Below are 12,250 nucleotides of genomic sequence, written 5' to 3'. Positions count from 1 at the left end.
ATCCACGAATTCTATTTAAAATTTTTAACTCTGTGGTGAACCCCCGTCCCTCTATGCCACTGCTGTCTTCCCCGGGTCTTTGTGGAAAATTCTCAAACTATTTTTTAGATAAAGTTTTATCCCTTAGATCTACTCTTCCTCTGGTGACTGATTGTATGTCTACTCCTGATTGTTCGGCCACTTTTTATCAATTTGTACCCGTTTCTCTCTCCACTCTGAAGCGTCTAATTGATAAACTGAACAATACTAACTGTGTACATGATGCTCTCCCATCCCGTATTGTTAAGGATTGTTTCAGTGTAATTGGACCTTGTTTATTATCCATATTGAACTTCTCCTTGCTTTCTGGCTATGTACCTTCAGCTCTCAAGCATGCCATAATCCAACCTGTTCTAAAAAAAAGGAACCTTGAGCTTAGTGATTTTGCCAATTTTAGGCCAATTTCTAAGCTTCCCTTTCTGGCTAAAATACTTGAGAAGGTGGTTCTGCTCCAACTGCAGACCTACCTTGATGAGAATAATATAAATGATAAATTTCAATCGGCCTTCAAACAACATCACAGCACAGAATCAGCATTGCTTCGTGTTTTCAATGATCTCCTACTAATGGCTGACAACGGACGCCCCTCAGTCTTAGTGCTTTTGGATCTATCATCGGCATTTGACATGGTTGACCATAATATCTTATTAGAGAGACTTGAGCACACTGTAGGCATCAAGGGCGCTGCCCTGGATTGGTTTAAATCCTATCTCTCCAATCGGCTCTCTACGGTACATCTGGCTACATCCTCTTCCTCGGCTGTACCTGTTTGCTGTGGTGTCCCCCAGGGATCTGTGCTGGGCCCTACCCTTTTCTCATTATACTTGCTTCCTTTAAGTGCCATCTTTGAGAAATACCATATTGCTTATCACTATTATGCAGATGATATCCAGCTCTATTTTGAGCTAAACGACGATCTTGCTCTGTCTCTGAATAGCCTCCGAGAATGCATGTCTGAGGCCAAGAAGTGGTTGTTGTCGAATTCTCTTATCCTTAATGAGAAGAAAACCGAGATTATGATTTTTGGTAGTAATGCCCTTCGTGCCAAACTCCGGGATGCCTTTGGTTTTCTTAGTTGTTCTCTCTCTGATACTGTCAGGAATCTGGGTGTCTTATTTGACAGCTCCTTTTCACTTGACAAACAAGTGTCTGCTGTTGTCAGATCTAGTTTTTACCAGCTTCGTCTTATCTCTAAGGCTAGGCGCTATATCCCGCATAAAGATCTCGAAAAGCTCATCCACGCCTTTGTAACGTCGAGGCTAGACTATTGTAATTCACTTTATTGTGGTCTCCACTCTTCCCTTTTACAGAGATTACAGACAGTTCAGAATGCTGCAGCTCGCATTCTAACCAAAACCAGCAAGTTTGCCCACATTACTCCTGTCCTTGCCGATCTGCACTGGTTGCCTGTCAAATATCGTATTCAATTTAAAATTTTGTTGTTTACTTTTAAAATTACTAACAACACTGCACCCAGCTACCTTAAGGACCTTTTAAACCCTTATGCTCCTGCTAGGGCTTTAAGGTCATCGTCACAGTTACTGCTGGCTCAGCCCAGATCTCGACTTAAGACTAGAGGTGATCGATCGTTTGCTCTTGTTGCACCTGTGCTGTGGAACAATCTCCCGATTGGCATCCGGGCATCTGATTCTATTCATTCTTTTAAATCACAGCTTAAAACATATCTTTTTAAACTTGCCTTCTCCACCTTTTAATTGCTGGTTTGTTTGTTTGTTTGTTTGGTTGCTGTGACCTATTGACCTCTTGTATTAATTCCCTCCTATCTTTCTATTGGTGTCTTTTATTATGGTGGTACAGCTTTTATCTTGCTATTACCCATGTGCTGTAGTCATTCTTATTGGTAGCTTTTATCTATGAACATAACTCGTTATTTTTTATTTATCCGTTATCAATGTTTGAACCTTTTATTGTTTTATGTAAAGCACTTTGGTATGCCCAAGGCTTTTAAATGTGCTCTATAAATAAAGATTGTTGTTGTTGTTGTATACACAGCACCATTCTCGCATGAAAATATCTTAAAAGTTTATTTTGTGACCCAGTAAGAATAATATTTCAAACTCCACCACTCTGTGTTCCTCCGCCACTGCCTCGTTTGAGTTTTGGACGAAATGGATTCTGGGATATTGCATTTTGTCATTTTGAGCTGATTGGAGACCAGAACAGCCAGTCAGATTTTTTTTTGCATCCAAGTCTGTGATTGGCTGGTTGTGTGGCACAAATATAATGGTGTACAGAAAGAGCTGAGCGCGCGCGAGCAACACGTTGAGAGCGCGAGCAACACGTTGAGAGCGCGAGCAACACGTTGAGAGCGCGAGCAACACGTTGAGAGCGAGCGCAAATGCAAAAACTGAGCGAGAGGGGCTGCTAGTGTGTGTGTGTGTGTGTGTGTGTGTGTGTGTGTGTGTGTGTGTGGATAATAGCAAACACTGAAATACAGTTTTTGCACGCAGCAATGAATTTTGTTCACTCAAATTTAGCTTTTCTTCGCTCAAAATAAATTTCTCCTCAAAATGCAACACTTGCACCTGCAAATATTTTTTACATGCACTCAGAATAGTGGCACAAAAATAACGCTATAGTTATCTGGCTTCACGGAGAGATAGAGTTGGGTATAGCAGTGAAGATGTATGCTATGCCTTCTAATGATACTGCCTAAGGGAAGCATGTATAATGTGAACAGAATTGGTCCTAGCACTGAACCCTGTGGAACACCATACTTAACCTCAGCTTGTGAAGAAGACTCTCCATTTACATGCACAAATTGGAGTCTATTAAATAGATATGATATAAACCACTGCAGCACAGTACCTGTAATACCTACAGCGTGCTCTAATCACTCTAATAGGATATTATGGTCGACAGTATCGAACGCTGCACTGAGGTCTAGCAGGACAAGCACAGAGATGAGTCCACTGTCAGAGGCCATAAGAAGATAATTTGTAACCTTCACTAATGTGATTGTTGTACTGTGATGAGTTTAGAAATTTGACTGAAAGTCTTCAAATAAACTATTCCTCTGCAGATGATCAGGTAGCTGTTTTACCACTAATATTGTTTGTTTTGTTTTGGTTTTTTTATTTGTTTTTTTTTGTTTGTTTGTTTTAGATAAAAGGAAAGTTAGAGATTGGCTCATAATTAGCTAAGACCTCTGGGTTAAGTGATGGCGTTTTAATTAATGGTTTAATCATTGACACTTCTGATGAATAGTTGATAGAACAGCTGAAGGGCCAGATGCAGTTCTGCTGTGTCCTGTACTAGGTCTTTGATGGATTTCTTTCCCATTTCTCAAGGACATGACATTTAAATATTCTTAATATTTAAACGCAATGGAGGTGCTGAACATGGTCCACTCGGACTGAATGTCCCCAGTCTCCTCGAAATGCTGTCTAAGTTCAGATGCGGCAGGCTGTTCCAGCAACACCCCTGCAGGTCTCGTTGCCCAGTAGGATGAAGAAATTCAGAAACGAAAATACTGATAAATCAGATCAGTGCGTGAAATGTTCATACACACGATTTGTGCATACACACTGTTAGTAAATGATGCCTAATATCCCAGAAGTTTGACTTGATGCTATACGATGTTAATAGGTGTTCTATTAGGTTTTTTCAGCAGTGTATAAAGCCCTAATTGTCTTTTCTTCTTGTTCTCAAGCTTACTACACTGATGTCCCCAAGATTGTATACGCATCGAGGACACATTCTCAGCTTGCACACGTTATTAGTGAATTAAAGAACACTTCATACAGGTAAGCATTTCTAAAAACTACTGGATATAAGTTTTTGATTATGCATGATTGTCTGAATTAGAGCTGTTCACAATATAAAACAGTTTTATTTTATACAATTTGGGGAGGAATTCAAAACAGCTGCAAATTTCAAGGTCATCAGTTCTTGAAACAATTGTACATAAGTAAGTTATTTGTCACTGCTGGCAAGACCCTGTTAAAACGGTTACCCTCCGATGAGAGGAAACTTGGTTAGGATGGACAACCCAGGAACCACAAAAGCTGGAGCCTACCATAACCTGGAAACTTCTACAGCATCAGCTTCACTGTTCAGTGAAGCGACTTTTACATTACCATGCACTGAGGCTGTCAACCAATATGCTCTTAAATCAGCATTTTCAAGCTCATCTGCAATTTTCAGCTACCTACATAGATGGGTCGAAACCCAAATCCATTTAAATTGTACATTGCACAAAGTTACAAAATTATCAACTTGCTAAGTGGCATTTGACCAAATATTAGTGGGGCTTTAAAGGGTTATTACATATGCTACAATCATTTTGAGGCCTTACTGAGTCCAGCACCTCTTGTCTGTTCTGGTTTTGTTGACTATTTATGGTAATTCAGTTCTCCAATGTCTCTGTTGATTCAGGCCAAAGGTGTGTGTGCTGGGCTCAAGAGAGCAGTTGTGTATTAACCAGGAAGTCATGCGTCAGGAGAGCAACCACGTCAAAGTAAGTTATAAATGCAGTTATAAAGATATAAATATAATGGGATGTTTTAATTGTTATGTCCAATGAATTGTATTAAACACAAAACACTGAATGTTTGCAACCTCACTACTGATTTACCAAAAAATATCTACTTTTGACAGACTCACAAAGACCAAACATCAGTTGTACCAACTCTACTCTATTGGACTTACGCTCAGAACAGTAGCTTCACTCTTGTTCTGCTCAGCGGCCTAAAACTATAGCATTACATAAACCAGTTCTCCATCTGCTGCAGGGTCTGGTTGGTGTGGGCCAGTGTGCAGTAGATCTCAAGAACAGAGGTGCTACTATCACCAGCTCTAGTTCAAGACGGTGGAGTTGCATTATATCTGAGGCTGCTCAATGAAATCAACGACCATCTCAACAGCAACTTTAGATAATCTGTAGATAAGCTTTGTTGTCACTGTTGCAGGAAAACTGAAAAATAGTTTCTTTGTTCAAACTCATTGTTGGATCTCTTCAGTTTAGCATCATGAATCCAGAATAGAAGATGATGATGAACTTTTATTTTGGACATATAAAACAACCAAAACAATATATACACATACACACAGATACATGCATAAACAAAATCAAAATGACATAAAAATACCCACTCATCATCAAGTCCAACCCCATTATCAACATTCTATTCACCATATTCATCATTACCCCCACTCCCCCTCAGATGGCTGAATACACTTGCCCCACACAAAAAAGAGGGGAAAATGTAAGTATAAAGATGGGTATAATAATAGATATGATTCCAATCATATCTATTATCAATGTCCAGCCTTGTGGACATTGATCCTGCTCAGCACCGCTCCTACATCGGTGGGGGAGAGAGTCAGACCACCAACCTCTGACTCTCTCTCCCCCACCGATGTAGAAGCGGTGCTGAGCAGGATCAATGTCCACAAGGCTGCAGGTCCTGATGGCATCCCCGGGCGTGTTCTCAGAGCGTGTTCTGGGGAGCTTGCAGGAGTGCTCACAGACATATTCAATCTGTCCTTGGCCCACGCTGTGGTACCGGCCTGCTTCAAATCCACCTCCATCGTCCCAATACCCAAAAACTCCAACCCATCTTGCCTCAATGACTACCACCCAGTAGCACTCACCCCCATCATCACTAAGTGCTTAGAGCAGCTGGTCCTAGCACACTTCAAATCCTGTCTCCCCCCCACCCTGGACCCCCACCAATTCGCATACCGCCAGAACAGGAGCACAGAGGATGCAGTCTCCATCGCACTGCACTCTGTCCTCTCACACCTGGACAACAACAACACATACGCCAGAATGCTGTTTATAGACTTCAGTTCAGCATTCAATACAATCCACCTCTCACAACTCATCAGGAAACTGACAGACCTGGGTATCAGTTCCCTCATCTGCAAATGGTTACTGGACTTCCTGACCAACTGCCCCGAAACATGTCCGGCTGGATAACCGCTGCTCATCTACAATCACGATGAACACCGGTGTACCACAAGGCTGTGTGATGAGCCCTTTCCTCTACTCCCTCTTCACCCACGACTGCAGACCTGCTGATGGTTCCAACACCATCATTAAGTTTGCAGATGACACCACGGTGATTGGCCTCATCAGTGACAACGATGAGGCCGCCTACAGGGAGGAGGTGGATCGTCTGGCTGAGTGGTGCGACAGAAACAACCTGCTGCTTAACACCGAGAAGACCAAGGAGCTCATCGTGGACTATAGGAGGAATGCTGACCCACATCCACCCATCCACATTAAGGGGACGGCTGTGGAGCGTGTGAGCAGCTTCAAGTTCCTGGGAGTCCACATCTCCGAGGATCTCATCTGGACGATCAACTGCTCCAAGCTGGTCAAGAAGGCTCACCTGCGCCTCTTCTTCTTGAGGACTCTGAAGAAGAGCCACCTGTCCTCAGACATCCGGTGAACTTCTATCGCTGCACCATCGAGAGCATCCTGACCAACTGTATAACAGTCTGGTACGGGAACTGCTCTTCCTCGGACCGGAATGCGTTGCAGAGGGTCGTGAAAACTGCCCAGCACATCGCCGGAGCACCACTTCCTGCCATAAAAGACATCTACAGGAAGCGGTGTCTGAAAAGGGCTGGGAAAATCATCAAAGACCCCAGTCACCCATCACATGGACTCTTCACCCTCCTGCCCTCTGGGAGGCGCTACAGGAGCCTCCGGACTAAGACCACCAGGTACCGGAACAGCTTCTTCCCCACAGCTGTCAGACTCCTGAACTCTGCCTCCTGACATCTGACCCACGTTAAACTCATGGACTGAACATACACACACACACACACACAATGGACAACTGTACCCTCAAACACACAATAATAACATGGACTGAACCACCACTCACAACCACTAGCACTTTATATAGCCTCTGTAGAAATTATCCACACCCTCACTTATCTTGACTGCACTACTGTATAGCTCTGTGTAAACAATCATTCTGTACATATGATAATTTTTAACCCTACAACTGTTTACAACTTGCATCGTTCCCATTTCTGTATAACTGTATATCTCAGATTTCTGTATAGTTTTTCATATTTATATCCTGTACATAGCTTGTACATACTTATAGTTATAGAATATTCACAACATACTTCATACCGTGTACATTATAACATACCATAATAGACCCATTTCTGTAATATACTTGCATATCTATATTATTGCTAATATATATTGTAATATATCTATATCACTAAAGCACTTCTGGATGGATGCAAACTGCATTTCGTTGCCCTGTACCTGTGCATGTGCAATGACAATAAAGTTGAATTCTATTCTATTCTAATATCTATTAGCATAGTTGTATATAATATCAGTCATCAGTGCCATTCATTTCATAATGGCACAGATTTTGTAATCTATTGTTCCATCAGCTTTGAGGGATCACCTGATGAAGGCAACAGAACCACATCATCTGCAAAAAGCAAATGAGGTGACCTCCAAATCTGAGTCCATGTTATTCAGAAGGAAATGGGTGGTGTGCCCACTCCGGGTCAGGGACGAGTTCCTGCCCCAAGTGGAGGAGTTCAAGTATCTCAGGGTCTTGTTCACAAGTGAAGGAGGAAGGGAGATCAACAGACGGATTGGTGCTGCAGCTGCAGTGATGTGGACGCTACACCGGTCCGTTGTGGTAAAGAGAGAGCTGAGTGTAAAAGTGAAGCTCTCAATTTTATTGGTTGATCTACGTCATGAGCTGTGGGTAGTGACTGAAATAACGAGATCGTGGATATGAGCTTCCTCCGAAGGGTGGCTGGTTTCTCCCTTAGAGATAGGGTGAGGAGTTCGGCCATCCAGGAGGGGCTCAGAGTAGAGTCACTGCTCCTCCACATCAAAAGGAGCCTGTTGAGGTGGTTCGGGCATCTGACAAGGATGGCTCCTGGTCGCCTCCTGGGTGAGGTGTTCCAGGCAAGTCCCACCGGGACGAGGCCCCGGGGCAGACCCAGGACACGCTGGAGAGATTATATCTCTCGGCTCGCCTGGTAACGCCTTGGTGTTCCCCTGGATAAGCTGGAGGAGGTGGCTGGGGAGAGGGTTATATCATCTGCAGACAGAGAGAGAGATGAAACCTTGTTTTTCCACTTAACAGTCACATGAAGATTTACCTTCCAAGGCCTCCCCCCGGAGGCCCCCTCACTCCCAAAGGTCAGAGAGGGGTCTCTTCCTCTCCAGTGTCTAATGGTGCCTGGGTGTGCCAGTCCACATCTAACTTACAATAACTGTGTGTGTAAAGCATAAAACACAAATATGATGCTATCCTTTCTATCTCTAACTAATATCTCTATACGTATTCTATTGTAAAACACATAATCAATACACTAAGGTAAAAGAAATTTCCATCAGAGTACCAACGTGAAAAAAATATACAATAGCAGATCATTAAGAGCGACAATACAAACAGTCACACTGCCTCATGGTAACCGTTCCTGACAGTTTCAGTTCCTTCTGCAGATTATTCCAGGAAACTTAATTTGAACTTATGGACAGAAGTCATTAGTAGGTTCCTATTTTTACAGTTTTTTTGTTTAAATACTTCTAATGCTTTAATTTGTATTAGCTAATATTTTTTTTCTTTCATTTTTATTCTGACAGTCCTGTTGAGTAATGAAAAAGATTTGATTATTTTCAAATTCGTAAGTTTCCTGGGTCAATCTATCTATCTTAACACATTAATTTGCTGCACTACGTTGCCAGCGATCTAGCTGGTAAAAAAAAAAAAAGATAAGTAATGGGTTAGGGCTAGATGGTTAGTGGTTTGTCTTAATGTGGAATCATTTTTTTGTTTTTCAGGTTCATATGTGCAGAGCCAAAGTTTCCACCAGGTCATGTGTCTACTACAACAACGTTGAAGGTAATGGTCTAACAGAGTGACTGTATCCGTGTAGCAGAACGCAGTCTGGAAAAGCATGTCCTGTTACCTTTTTATGTTTTACTGACTACATGTATAATTTAAATATTATATTATTTGACACTAATAACTCTCAAAGTATGGCACAACCTCTGAGGAAGCACTACTGTGAGAAAGTTTGGAGTCCAGGAATGTCCAAAATGTGCATATCAACAAAATATCTACTGCCTGCTTTCAGTTGATTTAAAAAGGGGGAAAAACTGTTATGTTGAGAATCTAGTCCATGCATTTGTTACTTTGATGACAGACTATTATAATTATTTATTATCGCGCTGTGTCAGCTGTTTTTCTTGCTGTGGAAAATGAGATAGGCTTTCAGTGACTCCCATTATAACTGAAAATGATATCCCAAGGATCTGGTTTCATTCAAGAAGTCTGACCTTACCTCACTACTGAGCGCATACACTTCATGTCCCTGCTGGTCCGCAGCCTTAGTAAATTAATTTTGCCCTTGTATTGGGGCGACCGTGGCTCAGGGGTTTGGGAAGCGTATCTGTAACCGGAAGGTCGCCGGTTTGATCCTTGGGCTCTCTGTCCTGGTCGTTGTGTCCTTGGGCAAGACACTTTACCCTACTGCCTACTGGTGTTGGCCAGAGGGGCTGATGGCGCGATATGGCAGCCTCGCTTCTGTCAGTCTGCCCCAGGGCAGCTGTGGCTACATCCGTAGCTGCCTCCACCAGTGTGTGAATGCGCAAATGAATGAAGAGTGGCATTGTAAAGCGCTTTGGGTGCCTTGAAAAGTGCTTTATAAATCCAATCCATTATTATTATTATTATTATTATTATTATTATTATTATTTAATTTCCAGCTGCACCACAGGATACTTGTGAAAATCCCCATTCACACACCTGATCTCCACCCACTCTGCCTCCAACAATGCCCCCGTCCAAACCAGGTTTTGATGGGCCGAGCTCTGCCGCGCAGCATAGTTTGGAATCTACCCCTCTGGTACCCTACAGGAACGCTGTATGGCCCTCCAGAAATTGGGGACACAGAACACATGGCCCATCTCAATTAACAGACACTCGGAGGTTGTGCAACTGCAGCACTCCTGCCCCGACATCTGAGTGACCCATGGTAAATCGGGTGCAGTCGCCACCGGAATCATGGGGAGAGAGAGGGAGAAGAAAGAAAAGGGTCAGTAGGTCACCACAGCGGTCCCTCAGTGACTGGAGGTGATAGGACGGAGCCAGGAAGCTTCCCCATTGGGGCCACAGGGGGTGTAACTGAAATACAGACAATTCAGTTCGCATTTCTGTGTTTACAGTGATTAGTCTTTACCCGTTTTAACGTCCACAATTGTGGTTCCAGTCGTCTTGCTGCCAAGCTTGGCGTCACGTCTTGTTCCTCCTCTCTTCCCAGGTCTTGGTGCAATATTAAAATACACAATGAATGTTTGGAGGTTTTAATGTGAGCTGTGTTTGCTAAGTTCACCTGGTAATGCCACCAACTGATTGAGTGTCGGAGCTCAAAAGTAAACATCGAGCATCCACAAATACATCAAGATGATGTCTCCATGTGTGCGTCAGGCACCTGAAAACACATGGTGGTGAGGAGCCACCATGTGTTTTCTGTTTTCTCCTCTCTTTTTGTCTTTCCCGTGATCCCCCAACCTGTCATGGCAGATTTCCCTTTCTGAGCTTGATTCTGCTGAAGGTTTCTTCACTTGATTTTGTTTTATTATTGTGATTTTTCTCCTAAATATTGTAGGGCTTTACCTCGTAGAATGACGCACCTTGATGTGACTGTTTTTGTTGGTTCTATATAAATAAACATGAAGTGAACCAGCTCCTGTTTTGAGTTCAGGCCACAGACTGGTGTGTGTCCGCTCCTGAACTCTACATGTTTTTAATTTAGGCTTCAAACTTTAATTTTGGATAAAGCTTGTAGTAGGTATGGAGTTAGTTATGCTGCTAGTTATAATGACACTCATACATTCTGAATGTTTTAGCATTGTAATAGTATGTATAATTAATTACACTTTATATTTTGATTACACTCTAGCCTTCTGTACATAGTATTTGATTTATTATAGTCCTTCTAGGAAAAAATCTGTTTGAGTCTGAAGGTTTAGGACCTGCCTGACCTGAGGCATCGTCTGGAGGGCAATGGGTCAAACAGGTGGTGGGTGGGATGCAAGGGGTCACCTGTGATGGCCCTGGTTTTAATCACATGTTTCAGTGATTTAGTATCCTATAAATACCAGATCTCAAGCTTGATTTTTCTTCTTCTTCTAGATAAGAGCACTGACAGAGATTTGGTTAATTCTATCCTCGATGTGGAAGATTTGGTCCAATTTGGCACCAAACAGAGGTTTGTAGTTCATGTGTTCATTTTTTTTGTAGTTGTCTGTTTCAGTCTCTGTACTGCACTTTCTTTCTTTGGTAAGAAATAATCATTGGTAACATTGGCGGCTGGGTGTCTCTGTGTGACACCAAACTAATGTCTTAATATTTGATTTTTCTGCTTCTGATTCAATCTGTGGAATCATTTAAAAAGTAGTTAAAAACTTTTCTGTTTAAACAAGCCTGCTGTTGATCAACATTCTTTTTAAAAATACATTTTTATTTACATGTAACCTTTTGTATTGTCTATATTGGTATGTTTATTTTAACTTTTGTGTACAGCGCTTTGTGACTGCACTCTCTCCAGTGTGAAACCTCCATTGTGATCCATCTGTCAGTAATCTACAGATGGTCACAATTTAGAAAGCTGAAGTCTTGATCAGAACAGTGAAGTGATCCAATAAATATGTGACCAAATATGGGCATTTCATTAGAGTGGGTGAGTCTGCTTATCCACTTAAAGTGGGGATATTAAACATGCAGCAAGAACTAGACTTCCAAAGGGTCCACTGTAGCATCACCTCTGCAAATTAGGAAAATTGCAGATTTATTAAAAATATTTTTAAAAAAAACAACACACAAATTTTTTTTCGATACTCTTGTTTAGTTACAAAATACTCGTGAGTGGTTGGGGGGAAAACTGAAGTGTACAGTTAGCTTCATAAGCATTTAGACAGTTATTAAATGTGCCATACAGTAGATTCTCACAGTCAACAATAAAAATGTGATTTAAGTGTACACTTGCAAAGTGAGTGGGGTTTAACAGACATTAAGTCTTAATTGTTTCAGAATTGCAGCCATTTTTAATGCATCGTCCTCTATTTTTAGCAGTTTAAAGTAGTCGGATGACTGACTGATAGACAGTTTCATGGCCAGGTGAGGACTGTTCTCTCATTCCATCACATATTAATCAGATAACAGATCTAGAGTTGATTCCAAGT

At 42.0% G+C, this 12,250-nt stretch overlaps 1 protein-coding gene across 2 annotated transcripts in view; it reads left to right on the top strand.

Moving 5' to 3' along the window:
• The window catches only part of LOC146645619 (regulator of telomere elongation helicase 1-like), a 47,185-nt gene that overhangs the window by 12,802 nt on the left and 22,133 nt on the right, over positions 1-12,250 (top strand). For both annotated transcript variants that reach the window (XM_085394397.1, XM_085394396.1), the window contains 4 exons: positions 3,713-3,806; positions 4,438-4,519; positions 8,846-8,906; positions 11,202-11,277. In XM_085394397.1, coding sequence (XP_085250523.1) covers positions 3,713-3,806; positions 4,438-4,519; positions 8,846-8,906; positions 11,202-11,277 — 313 coding nt within the window. The remainder of the gene's footprint in view (positions 1-3,712; positions 3,807-4,437; positions 4,520-8,845; positions 8,907-11,201; positions 11,278-12,250) is intronic.

The sequence above is a fragment of the Rhamphochromis longiceps genome, linkage group LG20, assembly GCF_057381845.1.
Source record: "Rhamphochromis longiceps isolate RC_006_pf linkage group LG20, R_longiceps_female_GT1.1, whole genome shotgun sequence".
In the NCBI taxonomy this organism is placed as follows: Eukaryota; Metazoa; Chordata; class Actinopteri; order Cichliformes; family Cichlidae; genus Rhamphochromis; species Rhamphochromis longiceps.
This window is presented reverse-complemented; position numbering and strand designations above follow the sequence as displayed.